Raw genomic sequence first — 21,177 nt, 5'->3', positions numbered from 1 at the left:
AACCTCCACTCTACCACAGCCTCAATTGGCTTCAGCCCGCTGATCTTCCTATATCTCTGCTGCTTGGACCACTCTCCCACCAGATATCTGGTCTGCTCCCTTACTTCCTCCAGGTATTGAGTCAGTTGCCAATATTTCCATGAGGACTTCATGATTATACTGTTTAAAAACATGATTATACTGTTGTCAGACACCCACTCCTCACATATTCTCACCCACTTCTTACTCCCCTCTCTGATTTTTTGCCAAAATATATACCATCATTGAACATATCACACCTTTTATCTTAATCTGCCTTCTTATTCTGAATAGAGGGGAGGAGTTTTTGTCTATCTTGTTCATTGCTAGAACTCTGGTTCTTACAACAGTGGCTGGCATATAAGAAGACTCAATAAATATTTGTTGACATAACAAATTTTAAAATACATCTGAGCATCCAAGTTTCAAAGAGTCTGGTTTTACCAACATTGTTTTCTGTCTCCTCTCAGAAATTCTTTGGGGTCACACATCCTTTCTTCTGGACTATGGCGCCTCTGAACCATCTAAGTGGCTACATGAATTCCACCTGTGGGGCAGAAAATTCCACAGGTGCCAACCGGGCCCGCCCACATGCCTACTATGCCCTGTCCTACTGTGCGCTCATCTTAGTCATTGTCTTTGGCAATGGCCTAGTGTGTGTGGCCGTCCTGAAGGAGCGAGCCCTGAAGACTACCACCAACTACCTGGTGGTAAGCCTGGCTGTGGCGGACCTGCTGGTGGCCACCTTGGTGATGCCCTGGGTGGTATACCTGGAGGTGAGTAGGCTCCAGGCTGTGTTGCTGATAATGACTGTGTTTGTCTGTCTGTCTTTCCTGAGTACCTGGGCTTTAGGGCTCAAACTACTCCTTGCTGTAGTCTAGGAACTGGAGAAGGAGGGAGAACTCTTGTTCTCCCTATAATGAAGGAATTGAAACTCTCAAAGGTGGCCACCATCCATCCACATCAGAACCAGGGAGTTGTGAATGATTCAGTTCCTGTGTGTCCCATACCCAGATGACTGGACATAAGTGGTAGGACTCTTCTAAAATGATTCTCTGTGCCAGCCATATCTCAGAGAAGTGAGAAGCTAGGGGAAGCAGTCTGACGTGTATCTTCATCTAGGTTCAACAGTTATGGGAGTGAGGGTGTGAGGTAGCAATACAGGGCAAGAAGGAAAAAGCATTAATGAATGAGAGAAGAGAAAGAATGGTCTGCAAATAGATTAGATTTCTCTCCATGGTTCAGCTGCCTTCCCTCTTGGCTCTTTCTTCCTGGGTACTGACTCCATAGATTCTGCTACTGAAGGAACAGGCTAAACCTGCTTATTTATGTTTTCTATGCCTCTGTTAATAGCGAAGAATCTTCCCCACTCAGAGAATGCAGCAGACCCTGGAGAATTCTGCAGAGAAACATTTCTTAAATTTGAAAGTATTTTCATTTAAGGGTGCAAAATAGAGTCAAGAGGTGATCAAGACAAAACATCCATTTTCTAGCAAGGAAATCAGGTACCTACAACTGTTCAAGAAATATATATTCTTACCAGGAAAACATGCAATTACTAAAGAGGGTTTTTTTCAAACTCCTTAATATGCTATTAATATTTCTCCTCTGTACTGTGTGTCATTCTAAAGAGATATCCAATGAAGGATCAAAATGATGCTATGATTAAGAGAAATTAAGATTCATCAAATTAATATTTCTGTTAATATTAATAGTAAAGGTGACAGTTAATTAAGTCTGACATATCACAGGAGAGCAAAAGCTTTGAACATAGACTGCTATGCTAGTACCCATATTAAAGAATGGCTGGGAACTAAAATTAGACTGTGATCTCGGGGTGGGGGGTGCATAAAGGAAAGAAATAAATAAAATAGATAAGGAAATGGAAAAGAAGAAAAATAAATAGGCTGATTGGAAGAGGTCTAAAAGCTATGGGGAAACTTGGGGGAAAATATGTTATTTATTCCTCCCAGTTAGGATAATTCCGACGGTGAAGGATCTTGTAATTATCTTGAGTTTTCTGTCAACTCAAATAGGCTGAATCATCTTTGAAGTCAGAGGCTATGCCTTTGTTCTTCTTTTCCTTAGTCCAAACATACTACCTGGTGCATAACATGTGCTAAATAAATATTTGATATGAATGACTAAAGGAACCTGCTCTGATATGTATGTATCATATGGACGATTTCTACTTACACCATCTGCATCTACATTCATTGTTACAGGCCAACTTAGTGGGGAGGGCAATGAAGTTTTAGATATATATATATATATATATATATATATATATATATATATATCCAATAATAATGAGAAAGGGATTAGAAGCATGTGGTATTTCTGTTCAAGACTGAGGCACTAACCAGACACAGTGGGATACATCTGTAATCCCAGCAACGCAGGAAGGTGAGAGAAGAATCACAAATTGAAGGCTAGCCTGGGCAGCTTAGCAAGACCCTGTCTCAAAATATAAAATAAAAAGGGCTGGGGATATAGCTCAGTCGTAGAGCACCCTGCATTCAATCTCCAATAATGAAAGAAAAAAAGAGAGAGGGAGGCACTTTAGATACTACCAGATTAAAATCCAGCATGGATTGGTCAGTGTTTCATAGTACCTCCACTGCCACCTCAAAATGCCTGTCTGTCTCTATACATGATAGGGATTCTTTAGTTGGCTAAAAGGATAAATATCAAAAAGAAACGCAGGCATAGGATCTTCATTCCAATGATCATTTCTATTCCTTCTGAAATAAAAACTGGGTTTTGGTATAGATAATAAAGTCACTCAGAAGCATGCTTTGGCCATCCATTTGTGATTGCTCCAGGACTGTGGTTGGACCACATTGGAAACCCCTGTAGGTACTGGCTTAGAAGAAAGTCATTGTGACTTTTCCAAACTAGAAACCCATGGCCTCCCCTTCTAAACATACCTGCCAATAGAGATGATGTCCGCATTCTACTGCGGAATATGGGGAGGTGGCCAGCGCCTTGTTAGGGGGTTCTTCTTCCTGCCAAGGAAGGTGTAAGCCACTTAAGAAATTAAAGTATAGAATAATTAGTGAAAAAGACAAAGTCAGAAAGATAGTTTCAAAAAGGTGGAGCCCTTGATAGGTCCAGTCCACACAGGAGCTGGAGCTAGACAAATAGAAAATGGCTCCTGTGGCTTATTTAAGGGGTACATCAAAGGCATGGATAAGGTTTCAGGGGTGGAGTCTTGTTTCGAGATGTCTTACCCTCAGCAGGTTGACTGGCATCTTGGCAAGTCACATGCATCTCAGAGAGACTGTGTGGCTACAGCATGTCACCCCATCTCCTGTGCTATGTGGGACCTGGATGAATAGAGCTCACCTCTGTTGGAATTCTCTGGGATGAATGTCATTCCAATACAGGGTCATTTTATGAGAACAACTCAGAACTGAGATTCAGATCACATGAAATTCAGTGAATAAAATAGACAAAAACAATACTTCTTGTATTGGGTTGATGTTAGACTCAACCATCATTAACGGAGAAAGTACTTTGGTAACCAAAAGGTGTACTCCATAAATAACTCAGCTAAGACACAATTGTAAGTAAAAGAAAGCACAACTCCATTTGACTTATGTTATAAACAATGAGTTGGCTTTCACTCAGGAACTTTAAAAGTCCTATGGTGTAGCGAGCTATAGGCACAGTTTGATCAGAGTTCCAAACTCCATTTCTCTATAATTTTCCCTGTTTTGCCTTCAAGCATATATCAACTTTATCAATAGGCAAAGGCTAAGCCACAGGCTTTTCATGCACACTATACCATTCATAGCAAGAGAGAAAATACATGCCCCAAAATTTCTATAAGTGTAAAGATGTACTCTGATGGACTGGTTTATGCCATATGATTTTTTCTGAACTAACCATCAGTTAAAGGAATCAGTTTAGCATAGGTTATGTGTTCCTTCTTTAGATCATATCTATGACTCCAGAATCTCATGGATTCTCAGTAGAATCCAGAAACTATTGAAAGGAAGGCATAGGACAATTCTAAGTGTGAACTGTAGTCAGCTGTCCTTGATGGTGTTCACATCACTACCCACACTTGGGCAGTACATAATGGGGGACTCACAGGGGCCAGTTGCTGATCCACTTCAACGTTCTGTGTCCCCAGGCCTAGCAAAGAAGTTCAGAACAAAAACCAAGCAGGAGACTTCACAGGTTATATTTCAGAGGTTTGAAGGTTTGTCTGTCTGTTTAATTCAGTTTGCAGCATTTTCTGGAATACTCTTTTCAATGCCATACCAAATAGTTCTATCTCAGATTTCCTCTCAAGTTTTTAATTTCCTGCTTTACAGGCTGCAGTCTGTTTGGAGCTCCCTCTCCAAACACAAACATCCCATTTTGTTCCACTTGGTTAAGCACCTTTTGTGATATTTAATGCACTCACATCAGAACAGAAAGGAAAAATAAGTAGCCAGGGGAACATTAGAAACATAGACAGCCCCCAACTTTAATGGTTCAACTTACAATTTTTCAACTTTATAACAGAGTGAAAGCAATACAGGTATAGTAGAAACTGTACTTTAAATTTTGACTTCTGATCTTTTCCCAGTCTAGCCATATGGGGTACAATAATCTCAGTGATGCTGGGGGCAGTATCAGCAAGCCCCAGCTCCCAGTCAGCCACAGGATCCTGTTACTCCCACAGGGTTCAGTATTGCCAAGCTATGAAATTTGGCAGGTTGGCTGTATTAAGTATGTTTTAAAATATTTTTAGTTGTAGATGGACATGATGTGCTTGTTTTATTCATTTACATTTATGTGGTGCTAAGGATCGAACCCAGGACCTCACACATGCTGGGCAAGTGCTCTACCACTGAGCCACACCCCCAGCCGTGTATTAAGTATTTTTGAACTTACAACGTTTCCAGTTTCTGGCCGGGCACAGTGGCACAATGCCTATAATCCCAGCGGCTCAGGAGGCTGAAGCAGGAGGATCACAAATTCAAGGCCAACCTGAATTGAGGAGGATCTGTACTAAATTCAGAGTAGTTGGGACTCAGAGAGGATCTGTACTAAATTCATAGTAGTTGGGAGAAAAGCCTTAAGGAATAAGAAATGTACATATGCACAATAGAACAGGATGGGTTTAGTCAGAGAAACACACCATAGAAAAAGTGATCAAGGTCAGACAGAGATGACAGGAAAGAATGATGTTTAGAAACAGAGGCACCTTTGGAGCTTGTAATGATATTAATAAAAATAGCAAAGTCTTTTTAAAAGGGAGAGTTTTACCATAGTTTAAAAAAAAAAAAGATGATAGCTCTTGAAGACCTCCCACTGGAAAACAAAAATGAGATTCTCACAAATTCTTCACCAAACTCTGGATTTTGATTAAAGTCACAGGTTGTTAGTGCTGGAAAGGCTTACTGATTATTCTATCATCCCTTCTAAAGTGTGACTCAAACACAAGAAATTGCTGGCCACATCCTAGTGACAGGGTTTCTCTGGGATGGGCCCTGGAGTCTGAACTTACAATGAGCTCCTGCAGGATTCCCTTTGCTGCTGTGGGAGTGGCTTGTTCAACATAGAGACTGTTGGGTCTACCCAAGATCTACCACACAGGGGTTCCAGGGTGGCCCCAGAAGTCTGTTGGATTTGTAATAAGCTCCAGTCCCAGTCCCAATCCAAATGACTTGTACAGACAGCTTGTCATCTCCCAAAACAACATTTGGGAACTGCTAACCTATAAAACCCCATTTTATAGATGAGAAAACTAGAATTCAAAAAGGTGAAAATTTTTTATTTATACCCCATTTTGTCCTGCAGCAAGCCCTTCCCCATTTCAAAATAATAATAATAATAATAATAATAATAACAACAACAATAGAAAAAAGGAGAAGGTAGAGATTTTTCTGAAAAAAAAAATGAAGAGGCTAGTTAGAGAAGCACTTGTATCTTTTGCCCCTTGGTTAGCTCCCTAAAACAACTAAACTCCATTCCCTCAGAAAAGGGATTCTTAACCTGAGGTTGCCATCCACTTGAATGTAAATAAAATTACTTCTTTATTCTCACTAAGCTGAAATTGAGTGCTTCCTTCAATTATGAATGTAGGCATCAAACCCTAGCAGAAGAAATCCTTGATGTCACCAGTAGAAATCACAGATATTTCCATTTTCAAATCACATTCTGGTTGTTGCAGACATATTAAAATATTATTTAGATTCATCATTACTTTGAAATTAGAGGGATTTGGGGCCTGCCACTAGGTCTTGTTATTTAGTGAATTATTTTAAAAGTACATTTATGTGGTAATTGTATTCGATATCATTGGTATCCTTTGTGATCCATTGTATGTTTTACTTTGTGCCTTAAAAAACATTCCTGTGAGGAGATCATATAGCCAAAAGACCAATGGCATAAGGAATGCACAATTAGCTCTGTTTTACGGGACATCATTCTGAAGATAATGTTATACCCCCCCACACACCAATGTTTCCCAAACCTTCCAGGCAGTAAGAATCACTTGAGGGACTTATTATTTGGAGTGGGGTCTGAAATCATTTGTTTAACAAGAGCCTTGGGTGATTTGGGAAATGCTGCCTTATAATCAGTAAATTTGGGAAATGCTGCCTTAGGCTGTGTCTGTGGAAAATCAATAGCCAACTTCAGTACCTGAGGACTATGCTTGCTTACTCCCACCTTCTGTATTGCCAAAGGGAGTTAGTTAGATTCATTAGCAAGTAAGAGTAACACCACCTGGCTGCCTATAATTCTGAAGTGAGTTATTCATTAGAATTTAGAAGAAAGCATCAGGTCTCTAAAGAGCCTTACTTAAATCAATCAGATTTTTACTTTTTTTTTCCTGCTTTAAATTTAAGTGTCGCTTTACCTTTCATGATCTCCCAACACTTTGTACTTATCTCACTGTCAGCACTTAGCATATTACATCATTATTATTTTCTTAGTATCTATCTTTTAGGCCCTCCATTCCCCACACCCACTCACACATTACTCCCCCTAAAACACACACACACACACACACACACACACACACACACACACAGTCTTCGGAGACCCTGGGAACAAAAACAGTTTTAATTCATTTCAATACACTTTCCCAAACCAAGTATCCAGTATATAATGGGCACTCAATAAAGAGTGGGTATATGAGGAAGTGAATGGACAAATGTCAACTCTTTTCCTTCCTGTGATATTAGAAAGGAGTTAAATTGTATACTTCTCAGAAGTGATGTGCCAAGATGCTGATCTCCAAGAGGCAGAAGAGAATCATGGTTGATATTAAGGGGGTAAATTCCAGCTCCTTTTACTAGTTGTGTCCTAAGGAAAATAACCCCTCTATGTCTCCATTTTCTATAAATTGGAAATCATATTGAGCTCACTGGGTTGCAATGAGATCATGTGTGTGAGGGTTTCTGCTGCTCTTTGTTAATGCCTTACAATTATTTATATGGTATGGAGAACTACAGTAAAATATATATTTCTATTACAAGCCCACCAATTAGAGGCTCATTTTAATGAGTAAGCTCCAGGGAAGGCTAAGTGATGGCACCTTAGTGGGAATTACTTTAATCAGCTAATCAGGTTGTTTTCTTCTTGGCACTCAGCTGAGATCAAGGAGAGAATTAGAATTTTGATAGCATATTCTGGAGACAGGAAAAGAGGACAGCCAGAATGCCAGTTGCATTCTGGTGGAGGCCTGTAAGCCAGAGGACAGCAGTGAGAGGTTTGGCCTGTAAGAGGGTTCCAAAGAAAGCTGGCTCCCAAAGGCAGCAGCCACCATTGTCTTTTACACTGTTTATCGCAACCCTGGAATAAAGACAATGAGGAAGGCATCTCATTTTCTAGAAAGGAGATGATACAGTCTGTCACACACAAATCCCTGAGGAGCACTTGATTTTCTCCTTACCTCTCGTGTCTACCCACTTCCGTCCCTTTTGCAACAGCTGCCTGCCCGGGCTTGATACCTCCCTGTAGCAAATACTAACCATCTACATTCCAATGCCCTGTTGGCCTCAACTGGCCTTACAACCAATGTGCTTAATCTCTCTAAGCTTTAGCTTCTTTCTCTAGGATGAAGGTAATAATAGTCCTGTCCATTTAAAATAACAACTCTGCTTAAAGGAATAATAGTTTATTTTGAGCAAAATGAGTGACCATAACATGGGGAACATGGATTCAAATTACCATGAGTGACACATTCTGAGGTGGAAGAAGTTACATGCGCTTTTTTTTTTTATAGCCACAGAATGAAGAAGGTCACAAATCAACACATTCAACAAATACATTGGTAGGAACATCATTAGGTGGGCTAAAATAAAATGGGAAGTTCTTTCGTATAGGTTTCAGATGTAATCGCTTTTTAGTTTTATGGCTGATGGAGGCTAGAGGTCAGCTAAGGTTAGTGATACATTCCAAAAGGCTTACCTAATAGTCACAAGACTGTTAGGTCAGTTACAGAGGTTGAAAGTAAATGGCTATTTTTCTAAAGGGTCTAAGATAGTCCAAGATAATGTAGCTTTTGACCTGCAACATTCCATCTATTCACAATTATGATGTTCTACTCAGTCAAGGTCAGTCTGTAGAACATTTAAGAGAGATGTGGCTTTTTCAGAGACTTTCAGCTTCATGGCCCTCTCTCATGGGATTACATTCAGTACTAGAGGCCATGTACGGAAAGTTCGTAACAGAACATCAGGAGCTTAGTAAGCACCTAGTAAATGTTAGTTTTTAGAATGAATACACAGTATGTCCAAGACCATTCGATCCTCCAAAATATATTCCCATGCCTGGGCCCCACTCTAAGAGCTGGGCAAGCAACAGTGAACAAGTAAATGTCTCTGCTACTATGGAAATGGTTAAGTAACTGTCATTTAATCTCTTATCAAATGAAACATTCTTCAAAAAGCACTAAGAACATATGTAGTGAAAAAAACAAATTCATTTTTCAAAATCTGAAGTTTTAGTTATAGAAATTCCTGGAATGGGTCATGTGGGTGGATGACTCATGTAGAATAATTTTTCAATAAATGTAAAGTTTGTATTAACAGTATTAGGCTTTCACGCTGGTCTATAGTTTTTGTATTCCAGAATGCCTTGCTTCCCAGTTATCTTGGAAGTTCTTCAAGGAGAGACTCTGTAATACATTTTGTTTAACTTCTTAACACACATAATGTCCCCTCCTTGTACAGAATAAATATTAGGAGTTTTACTGGTACTTGTTTTATTAATTCATGAGTAAATGAATGAGCACCCGGCAAGTTCTGAGGTTGGCTATTGTCCTAACTATCCTCTCTCATCAACACTCCCCCCAACACACAAACACAATTATGGGAAGAAAAAGTAGTTTTAAGACCAATTTAAGACCTAAGTTGCCTAGTAGACATATGTTGAAATGAAATTTAGGATATAAAATTCAACTTCAAGGAGTAGATTTCATAGCACGTAACTGTCCTTTTTGGTAAGCAAAGCCATCCTTCATTTTCTCTCTCACTTAAATCCTTGTATGATTTTGACTATTTAGATCAGAATATATCCATCTCCCTTTCTAAAAGTTTTTCATTCTCAGAATTCCTGTAAATTCACATTAGGACTTTATTTATATAAAGTAAAATGACCGAACTAAAAGAAAGTAAATCCATAACAAAAGCGAACAAAAATGATGACTTCATCATATGTTTTGACTTTTCATTGTTGCTTTTAAACTAAAACCCTCTGGTTAGCATTTCTCAAAATATACTGGAGATGACCAAATATAGAGAAAATGGGAGGCTCAAAAAGAAATGAATCCAAAGGGAAGAAATTGTTGGGAAGGAGAAGGATAGACAGACTTTCAAGTCCTTGCTTTATTGGGATATAACAGAAATGAAGGGGAAAGAGAACTGGTTATATCAGAAGGGTCTTGAAGAGAAACGCTGAGCAGAACAGCAATATCTTTATGCACATTCAGTCAGTATTTTTCTTTTTCTTGAGAAGCCATCTCAGAGGCCACCATGCCTATTTTTTACTCTTCCTTCCTTTTAAAAAGCCATGGGGCATGCTCAGAAAGGGTATCATGAACACACAGCCATCCAGAGGCACCATGCCTCATGGGCTTCTCCTTGAGAATCATGGTCCCCAAATGGCAGACCCATAGGCAGGAAGATGGCAAATGTCCAAAGCCTCAGGGCCCATGAGCGGCAGTTTGTGGACATTTAGAAAATGAGAATCTTCCTGGCACATTTTCCTGGTTCAACTAGGTTATGTAAAAGTCTAAAAAGTAAAATGGAAATTCTTTAGAATGTAAATTAAATTACCAAATTCCTGACTTTTTGTTAACTATGAAGGCGAGGTTATGGAGCTTGGAACACATGTAAAGGCATGAGGTCAGACCCATCCTTGCTAAATCCACAAGGGATAGAGAGAATACATGTTCCCTTCCAATTCCCTGGACCAGCCTTTTCCTCCACCTCTTGATGACTGGGATGTGGCAGTGGGGATCAAAGGCAGCCTTGCTGATATACACTTAGTTTATATAGGTTCTTATAGGTGTTGTTTCAGGATGCTTCCAAGATTTCAAACCAGAAGCCACGCAGATTTTGCTTTGGAGTTATCTTTTATGAAAATGTGTCCTTAGACGGAACATGGCGGCGGGCGCAGAGAGATCAAGTCTCTGACCTCTACAGCTGTGCAGGCATAGGGAGTCGTAAACATCCTAAATCTGTTTGCTCAGGATCACTAGGCAATGCTGAGCTGACGTGGATCTGGGGTGAACAGTCTGGGCCTCTCAGAAAACACACTGAGCCCAGATCGGCTGAATTCAAGCTCCCGTTCACCTGCTTCCCGCAGACAAACAGCTGTGACTCAGCACTAATCCATCCGGCTGAAACAACTGGTCAGCCCTTCTCATCCTACGGAGGTAAATGCCTACCGAGAGTTCATAGGTAGTGGCCACAGGTTTGAAACGGGGCTTGGGAGAGACAGTAAGGACCCACCCGTTGCATTGGTTGTCCGGAAAAGGGAAACGAACTGTCGCCATTTGCAAGAGATACCACCATGGGAGAGAACTGACATCATCAGACTGCGGCGGAGGAGATAAATTCATTGAAACCTGCGGCTACAGGTGTGTAATTCCCTAGCCTTCCCTCTCCACACATCGGGGAAACCTTAAGGGCCCCTCCCAGCTCTCCCGTGAGCACGATAGCCAGACCCAGGGAATCAGAGGTGGCGCGGGACCCGCGGCACGGAACTATCGCTCCCACCAGTGCTGACAGCTGAGTTCTCTTGCACCAGCTACCGGGGGCTTGGCTACCGGAGGGCAAGTAAAATTCGCTGAGGATTCTCAGCCCCAAGCTCTACAAACTTAGGGTCTGAGGGAATGGCAAACTGGGAGAGTGTGCCCAGTCGTTCATGAAAACAGGGCTCCCAGGAGCAGCAGACCTGGCGTGTAGCCAGTATTGTGGTGAGCGGCACCCATGAGAGGGGCCTGGCTAGAGGAAAAGTGGGAAATGACTAGACACAAGAGGAGGCCCTAGGCACTCAGGATTGGAGACTCGCCCAGTCTGGGAGGAGCTGCTGCACAGTGATTGGTTCCCGCATATTGACAGGAGAAACTTGGCCTGGTGGGCACAGCACCACCTACTGGAAGAGAAGTTAATCATACTCTAAGACTGCATTTATTAGTTTTTTCTTTTTTTCTTTTCTCTTTTTTTTGTTTTTTTGATTTGGGTTTTTCTTTCATTTTCATTTTTCTTTCTTGTTGTTTTTTTAAATTTTTTTAACAATTTTTTTTTTAATTTTGTTTCTTCTAATTTTAATTTGAATTTTTTATTATTTTTTTAACTTTTTTTCTTTTTTTATTTCCTATTTTTTTTTCTTCTTTTGTCTTTTCATTTCTTTTCAATTATCTTATCCCCCTTCCTTGAATTCTACCTGCTTACTCTCATTCTCTTTAGTGACTTCTTCCCTTCCCTTCTAATACCTTTACTCCCAAGCATCTAATAAATTTATAGGAGTAAACAGTAACTCATCAGTCAAACAGAACAAGAAGTAACATGAGCAGCTTCAAAAAGCAAGGAAGAAAAGGAGTACAAACAATGCAGGACAGCCTAAATATTCAGGAGGACCTAGAGTCATCAGAAAAATGGTCATATAAAGAACTCAAGGAACACCTTAGACAGATGGAATGGAACCTTAAAGAGGATACAAGACAGCAAATTCAAGCAGCGAAAGAACACATTGAGAATGAATTACATAAACAGATAAAAGAAGAAGTTAAGCATCTTTATCAGGAGATAGAGATTATAAAAAATAATCAAACAATAATTCTAGAAATGAAGGAAACGATAAACCAAATTAAAAACTCAATTGACAGTATCACTATCAGAGTGGAGCAAGTAGAAGCCAGAACGTCAGAGAATGAAGACAAAATATATCATCTTGAAAAGAGTCTAGCCAACTCAGAAAGGCTGGTAAAAAATCACAAGAAAAACATCCATGAGTTATGGGATAACATAAAAAAACCAAACTTACGAGTCATCGGGATAGAAGAAGGTACAGAGATTCAAACCAAGGGAATGAGTAACCTGCTGAATGAAATAATTACAGAAAACTTTCCAGAAATAAAACAGGAAACAGATATACAAATTGAAGATGCATACAGGACACCGAGCACACAAAATCACAGTAGACCAACACCAAGACACATTGTTATGAAGATATCCAATATACAGAACAAAGAGAAAATATTAAAAGCTACAAGAGAAAGGAGACAGATTACATTCAGGGGTAAACCAATAATGTTAACAACGGATTTTTCATCACAGACACTGAAAGCAAGAAGGTCATGGAACAATGTATTTCAAACACTGAAAGACAATGGATGCCAACCAAGAATTCTGTATCCAGCAAAATTAAGCTTCAGGTATGACAATGGAATAAAAATCTTTCATGATAAACAAAAGTTACAAGAATTTGCAGCCAGAAAACCAGCATTGCAAAGCATTTTGAGCAAAACACTACACGAGGAAGAAATGAAAAACAATAACCAAAACCATCAGTGGGAAGTGCCTCGGTAAAGACAGAGGGCGAGGGGAAAGATAATCATGGAGAAACAAACTAAATTTTTTTAAAAAAGGATAAATAATCAAACATGGATGGAAGTACAAACCATATATCAATAGTAACTCTGAATGTTAATGGCTTAAACTCTCCAATAAAGCGACATAGGCTGGTATCATGGATTAAAAAAACAAATCCAACAATATGCTGCCTCCAGGAGACACATCTGATTGGAAAAGACATACACAGGCTGAAAGTGAAAGGATGGGAAAAAATATACCACGCACACGGTCCTCGTCAGCAAGCAGGGGTGGCCATCCTCATATCGAATAAAATCGACTTCAAGACTAAGTTAATCAAAAGGGATAAAGAAGGTCATTATATACTGTTAAAAGGAACCATTCACCAACAAGACATAACAATTATCAATATTTATGCACCAAATAATGGTGCTGCGACATTCATAAAACAAATTCTCCTCAAGTTCAAGAATCAAATAGACCACAACACAATAATTATGGGTGACTTCAACACACCTCTCTCACCATTGGACAGATCCTCCAAACAAAAGTTGAGTAAAGAAACTATAGAACTCAATATCACAATCAATAACCTAGACTTAACTGACATATATAGAATTTATCAACCGTCATCAAATGGATATACTTTTTTTCTCAGCAGCACATGGATCCTTCTCAAAAATAGACCATATATTAAGCCATAGGGCAACCCTCAGTAAATATAAAGGGGTGGAGATAATACCTTGCATTTTATCTGATCATAATGGAATGAAACTGGAAATCAATGATAAAAGAAGGAAGGAAAAATCCTACATCACATGGAAAATGAAAAATATGTTACTGAATGATCAATGGGGTACAGAAGACATAAAGGAGGAAATCAAAAAATTCTTAGAGATAAATGAAAATACAGACACAACATATCGGAATCTATGGGACACAATGAAAGCAGTTTTAAGAGGAAAATTCATCGCCTGGTGGTCATTCCTCAAAAAAAGAAAAAACCAACAAATAAATGAGCTCACACTTCATCTCAAAGCCCTAGAAAAGAAAGAGCAAAACAACAGCAAATGTAGCAGAAGGCAAGAAATAATTAAAATCAGAGCGGAAATCAATGAAATTGAAACAAAAGAAACTATTGAAAAAATTAACAAAACTAAAAGTTGGTTCTTCGAAAAAATAAATAAGATCAACAGACCTTTAGCCATGCTAACGAAGACAAGAAGAGAGAGAACTCAAATTACTAACATACGGGATGAAAAAGGCAATATCACAACAGATGCTACAGAAATACAGAAGACAATTAGAAATTATTTTGAAAACCTATATTCCAATAAAATAGAAGATAGTGAACACATCGATAAATTTCTTAAGTCATATGATTTGCCCAGACTGAGTCAGGAGGATACACACAATTTGAACAGACCGATATCAATGGATGAAATTGAAGAAGCCATCAAAAGACTACCAACCAAGAAAAGCCCAGGACCAGATGGGTATACAGCAGAGTTTTACAAAACCTTTAAAGAAGAATTAATACCAATACTTTTCAAGTTATTTCAGGAAATAGAAAAAGAGGGAGCTCTCCCAAATTCATTCTATGAGGCCAACATCACCCTGATTCCGAAACCAGACAAAGACACCTCAAAGAAAGAAAACTACAGACCAATATCTCTAATGAACCTAGATGCAAAAATCCTCAATAAAATTCTGGCGAATCGAATACAAAAACACATCAAAAAAATTGTGCACCATGATCAAGTAGGATTCATCCCTGGGATGCAAGGATGGTTCAATATACGGAAATCAATAAATGTTATTCACCACATCAATAGACTTAAAGATAAGAACCATATGATCATCTCGATAGACGCAGAGAAAGCATTCGACAAAGTACAGCATCCCTTTATGTTCAAAACATTAGAAAAACTAGGGATAACAGGAACTTACCTTGACATTGTAAAAGCTATCTATGCTAAGCCTCAGGCTAGCATCATTCTGAATGGACAAAAGTTAAAGGCATTCCCTCTAAAATCTGGAACAAGACAGGGATGCCCCCTATCACCACTTCTATTCAATATAGTTCTCGAAACACTGGCCAGAGCAATTAGACAGACGAAAGAAATTAAAGGCATAAAAATAGGAAAAGAAGAACTTAAATTATCACTATTTGCAGATGACATGATTCTATACCTAGAAGACCCAAAAGGGTCTACAAAGAAACTACTAGAACTAATAAATGAATTCAGCAAAGTGGCAGGATATAAAATCAACACGCATAAATCAAAGGCATTTCTGTATATCAGCGACAAAACTTCTGAAACGGAAATGAGGAAAAACATTCCATTCACAATATCCTCAAAAAAAATAAAATACTTGGGAATCAACCTAACAAAAGAGGTGAAAGATTTATACAATGAAAACTACAGAACCCTAAAGAGAGAAGTAGAAGAAGATCTTAGAAGATGCAAAAATATACCCTGTTCATGGATAGGCAGAACTAACATCATCAAAATGGCGATAATACCAAAAGTTCTCTATAGGTTTAACTCAGTTCCAATCAAAATCCCAAAGGCATTTCTTGTAGAAATAGATAAAGCAATCATGAAATTCATATGGAAAAATAAAAGACCCAGAATAGCAAAAGCAATTCTAAACAGGAAGTGTGAATCAGGCGGTATAGCGATACCAGATTTCAAACTATATTACAGAGCAATAGTGACAAAAACAGCATGGTACTGGTACCAAAACAGGGGGGTGGACCAATGGTATAGAATAGAGGACACAGAGACTAATCCACAAAGTTACAACTATCTTATATTTGATAAAGGGGCTAAAAGCATGCAATGGAGGAAGGATAGCATCTTCAACAAATGGTGTTGGGAAAACTGGAAATCCATATGCAACAAAATGAAACTGAATCCCTTTCTCTCGCCAGGCACAAAAGTTAACTCAAAATGGATCAAGGAGCTTGATATCAAATCAGAGACTCTGCATCTGATAGAAGAAAAAGTTGGCTCCGATCTACATATTGTGGGGTCGGGCTCCAAATTCCTTAATAGGACACCCATAGCACAAGAGTTAATAACAAGAATCAACAAATGGGACTTAATTAAACTAAAAAGTTTTTTCTCAGCAAGAGAAACAATAAGAGAGGTAAATAGGGAGCCCACATCCTGGGAACAAATTTTTACTCCTCACACTTCAGATAGAGCCCTAATATCCCGAGTATACAAAGAACTCAAAAAATTAGACAATAAGATAACAAATAACCCAATCAACAAATGGGCCAAGGACCTGAACAGACACTTCTCAGAGGAGGACATACAATCAATCAACAAGTACATGAAAAAATGCTCTCCATCTCTAGCAGTCAGAGAAATGCAAATCAAAACCACCCTAAGATACCATCTCACTCCAGTAAGATTGGCAGCCACTATGAAGTCAAACAACAACAAGTGCTGGCGAGGATGTGGAGAAAAGGGTACACTTGTACATTGCTGGTGGGACTGCAAATTGGTGTGGCCAATTTGGAAAGCAGTTTGGAGATTCCTGGGAAAGCTGGCAAGGGAACCACCATTTGACCCTGCTATTGCCCTTCTCGGACTATTCCCTGAAGACCTTAAAAGAGCATGCTACAGGGATACTGCCACATCGATGTTCATAGCAGCACAATTCACAATAGCTAGACTGTGGAACCAACCCAGATGCCCTTCAATAGATGAATGGATAAAAAAAATGTGGCATCTATACACAATGGAGTACTATGCAGCAATAAAAACCGACAAAATCATAGAATTTGCAGGGAAATGGATGGCACTAGAGCAGATTATGCTTAGTGAAGCTAGCCAATCCCTAAAAAACAAATACCAAATGTCTTCTTTGATATAATGAGAGCAACTATGAACAGAGCAGGGAGGAAGAGCAGGAAGAAAAGATTAACATTAAACAGAGACATGAGATGGGAGGGAAAGGGAGAGAAAAGGGAAATCGCATGGAAATGAAGGGAGACCCTCATTGCTATACAAAATTACATATAAGAGGTTGTGAGGGGAATGGGAAAATAAACAAGGAGAGAAATGAATTACAGTAGATGGGGTAGAGAGAGAAGATGGGAGGGGAGGGGAGGGGGGATAGTAGGGGATAGGAAAGGTAGCAGAATACAACAATTACTAATAGGGCATTATGTAAAATTGTGGATGTGTAACCGACGTGATTCTGCAATCTGCATTTGGGGTAAAATTGGGGGTTCATAACCCACTTCAATCTAATGTATGAAATATGATGTCAAGAGCTTTGTAATGTTGTGAACAACCAATAAAAAAAAATTTTAAAAAAAGAAAATGTGTTCTTAACTCTTTTACTGGGTAGAGAGTTCAGAGAGGCAATATTGGCTTAATACACACATCCAGCAGTCACCCAAGCTCTTTGGCTACCAGCTGTGCATCTCTGGACATATCACTAAACCACCAGGAGTGTTCCTGTTTTTGACTTGATCAGTGATTCTCAAACCTTGGTATGTCTAAGAGTATTTATTTAATAATGAAGATTCACAGGCCCCTGAACCATAGATTCTGATTCACTAGGTTTATGGAGGATTCAGAAATCCTCATCCTTAATGAGTAACTCACTGTGGACCACAATGCACTAATTTATTTGGAAGATCACTTCCAGCATTACATCCTAACATTCTGTGAATTTGTCCCTTCTTTAGCATCCAGTCTTGGACAGCCTGGCATTCCCTCGGCACTCATCTACCTTACGGTAACAATGGTACCAACAACAGTCAGAGAGCAGGGAGGGATATGGGCATCTGTGCTGAGAAACACAAGGGAGGTAGAAGAGTTGGTTGGGTGGTTGTTCCTTAAACTGGAAAAATTAACATCCTTTTCATTTATGACATTCAGGTAACAGGTGGAGTTTGGAATTTCAGCCGCATTTGCTGTGACATATTTGTTACCCTGGATGTCATGATGTGTACAGCCAGCATCCTGAACCTCTGTGCCATCAGCATAGACAGGTAAGGCTGGGACTCCCCTTCCATGCTTTGGAGAGAGGAGCCCAAAATTGGGGGGAGGAGGCACAGGCTTTGCATTCAAAGTCCTGGGGTTACTTCCAAATAGTACTTGCCACTGGGACATTTTTTCCCTCTCATCTCTTCATTTTATTTTATTTTGGGGGCTTTTTTTTGGGGGGGGAGGTATTACTAGTATTGAACACAGGAGTGCTTCACCACTAAGTTACATCCCCAGTTCATTTTTTCTTTTGAGACAGAGTTTTGATAAGTTGCTTAGGGCCTACATTGCCCAGGCTGGCTTTGAACTTGCAAACCTCCTGCTACAGCCTCCTGAATCTCTGGGATTACAGGAATGTACCACTGGGGCCGCTCATTTTCTTTTAAATTATGGTTTGCAGGTGAGAAGAAACAAGAGAGAAATTATTACTCTATAAACTTTCCCAGCCTTTCCTCTCCTCCGGACCCATAAAGAGGGTTTGCTTTTTCACCATCTTTGGGGGCTTTTTGTGATTTATAATTGGAAGGAAAGGGGGGAGGGAGGAGCAAGGAAAAGGACAGAGGTGAGTTGACTGTGTTGGTAGGAAATTTTGTAGCTGACTTATTTGTTTGTTCACTTGTTTTTGGTGAAAGAGGTAAGGAAGATGGGTGGAAGAGGCAGGAATGGGAGTATTTTCAGGAGGGAGAGAAAGGTGGATACAGGAGAAAGGGAATTTTAGAAAACAGGGCTATGACCTATAGATTTTCCTCACAATGTTTAAGAAAAGTAAGTAAAGAACGATAGATTTTTAAGATTTGGTGTTTGTCCAGGCGAGGTGGTACATGCCTGTAATCCTGGCTTCTCGGTAGGTTGAGATAAGAGGATGGCAAGTTGGAGGCTAGCCTTGGCAACTAAGCAAGACCTTGTCTCAAAAAAATAAAAAGGGCTGGGGATGGAGCTCAGTGGCAGAGCATTCCTGGGTTCAAGTCCTTGCACTGAAAAAAGAAAAAAAAAAAAGAAGCATTTTGGCTGCTGGAATTTTGGTCCGACTCTCTGTGTATTCCATCTGAGCAACACCACTTTCTATGCTTAAGAGTACCTGAATTCATTGCCCTTACTCTGGGTCCTTTGTTCCTTGATTCCTCTCTCTCTCTCTCTCTCTCTCTCTCTCTCTCTCTCTCTCTCTCTCTCTCTCTCTCTTTGTCTTCTTCTTCTCTTTGTCCTCTCCCCCACCCAAGCCTTAGATTTACCAGGCATTAGCAGGCCCCCTGAGAGCTCTGTGGGAAGGAGGTGGTCTTTGAGCCTCTGCCCAATGCTGACAGTCAAGAGCCTCCAAGGTTCTCTTCTAAGTCCTGAATGTCCTCCCTCTCTTTTCATCTACTCTCTTTTTCCCAATAGTATAATCTATCTACTCCACAGTTCCAACAGGTGACCCCAAATAAGATCTGGCATTCATTGAGAATTTACCACATTGTGCCAAGTTTTCACATGCATTATTTCATCTTAATGATGACTCAGGTACTATTCTAATCTTCCTTCTTTTAAAAAATTTGCCAAAGACTTGCATCTAGTTAAAGTCATGCCAGAATTTGAATTCATGTCTCTTTGATTCCAAATTAATACTCTTAAGTTTTGTGTTAATCTCACCAAATCTCCAGTTATACCCCTACCTTTTCTTCTGAATTTCAGATATCCCAATGGCTCCTATAATACAAAAAAAAAAAAAAACTAAAACACCAAACCATCTTGAGTTAGTGATCTCTCACTGACTTTACTGACACCATCTTTGTCCTAGAATCCTGGGTTTTGTTTCACTCCTCTCTCTTCCTAATCTCCCATAATCAAGCAATCTATGTGTAGAGACTCTACAATTTTCAGATTTGCCTCTGTTTCTTTTCTTACTGCCCCCTAATTACTTTAGACACCCATGACCTCTCACCTGAACTTCACAGCTTTCAAACTGGTCTTTCATGCCATCAGAATTCCCCCAGAAGTATAGCCCTAATTTCCATTGCCCTTCTCAAAATCTTTCAGTGTCTCCTTGATCTATGGAATAAAAACTAAAATTACCTCCACAGACCAGGATTCAAAGTTTTCCACAATATGGTCTCAATTCATTTTTTCAATATTTTTTTCTTTTGGGGTTTCCTTCTATCCTTCCCATGCTCCAAGGTCTATCAGAACAGCCTCCTTTTCCATAAAGCCCTTCTGAATTCCTATCATTTTACTGAGCCACCCTGAGACCTCATAATGATTTCTGTGTAGCTGTTGTGGCATATCCAGCCTGCCTTTTCTCACATGGCTCAATGCTGTGTCCTCAACAGCACCGGCCCTCAACTTGCTTCTGTGTGCTGAAGGGAAACTTTGAACAATAACCAAAGAACAGATATGAAAATCCCTGCTGATGCTGATACCGCAAACCAACTAGCCAACTGGATTTTTTTTTAACATTTGATTAACTAGTCAACTGAGAAGGAAAATTAAAGAACAAGTCTATAATGCTGGAAAGAATGCCATTTAAGAGTGTTTTAAAATAGAAGACAGGTTACATAATTCTGTAAATATACCAAAAACATTGAATTTTACTCTTTAAGTGGATTAATTATGTGAATTAAATTTCAATAAAGCTGTTAAAAAGTGAAGAGATAGGTATTTTATAATATTTTTAGCTCGAACATCTAAGTCCGTTGTGTAATTTCTGGACACGTAGTTACATGTTTTAGGGAATATATTATTTATAGAAATTGTGGGCTGCAGCTGGTTTGCTTTATCATGGCCTCCACCATTTTAGCCCTAGGTCCTTCTCACCTGTCAATCTCCCTGCTGTGCCTATTGGAGAACTTTGAACAAAGAGTATTAAACTGAATTCAATGGTCCCTGGCTGAGAGTAGACATGTTCATACCACAAATAAGCATCTTTGGAAAGGACATGAAAGGATGGGAGAAGATTAACCTTGGAAGGAGGGAGAACAGAGTATAAAGAGAATTCTGGAGAGAAGCTGGGACAGCCCCTCCCACCCCTCTTGCCCACACACATTCACACACACAAGTGGTATGGGTGCAGCGAGGAGGCTGTGCCCTACACAAGGGTGTGGGAACAGAGTGCAGCCAGCCCT

General features: G+C 39.6%; 1 protein-coding gene across 1 annotated transcript in view; it reads left to right on the top strand.

Moving 5' to 3' along the window:
• Positions 1 to 524: 524 nt before the first annotated feature.
• Positions 525 to 21,177, top strand: part of DRD3 (dopamine receptor D3) — a gene marked incomplete at both ends in the record, with an annotated part of 42,108 nt that continues 21,455 nt past the window's right edge. Inside the window, 2 exons of the mRNA XM_081302688.1 lie at positions 525 to 794; positions 17,975 to 18,087. Of these exons, the coding sequence (XP_081158814.1) occupies positions 525 to 794; positions 17,975 to 18,087 (383 nt within the window). The remainder of the gene's footprint in view (positions 795 to 17,974; positions 18,088 to 21,177) is intronic.

Source organism: Spermophilus citellus (assembly GCF_964194105.1).
Source record: "Spermophilus citellus genome assembly, chromosome: 7".
Classification (NCBI taxonomy): domain Eukaryota; kingdom Metazoa; phylum Chordata; class Mammalia; order Rodentia; family Sciuridae; genus Spermophilus; species Spermophilus citellus.
This window is presented reverse-complemented; position numbering and strand designations above follow the sequence as displayed.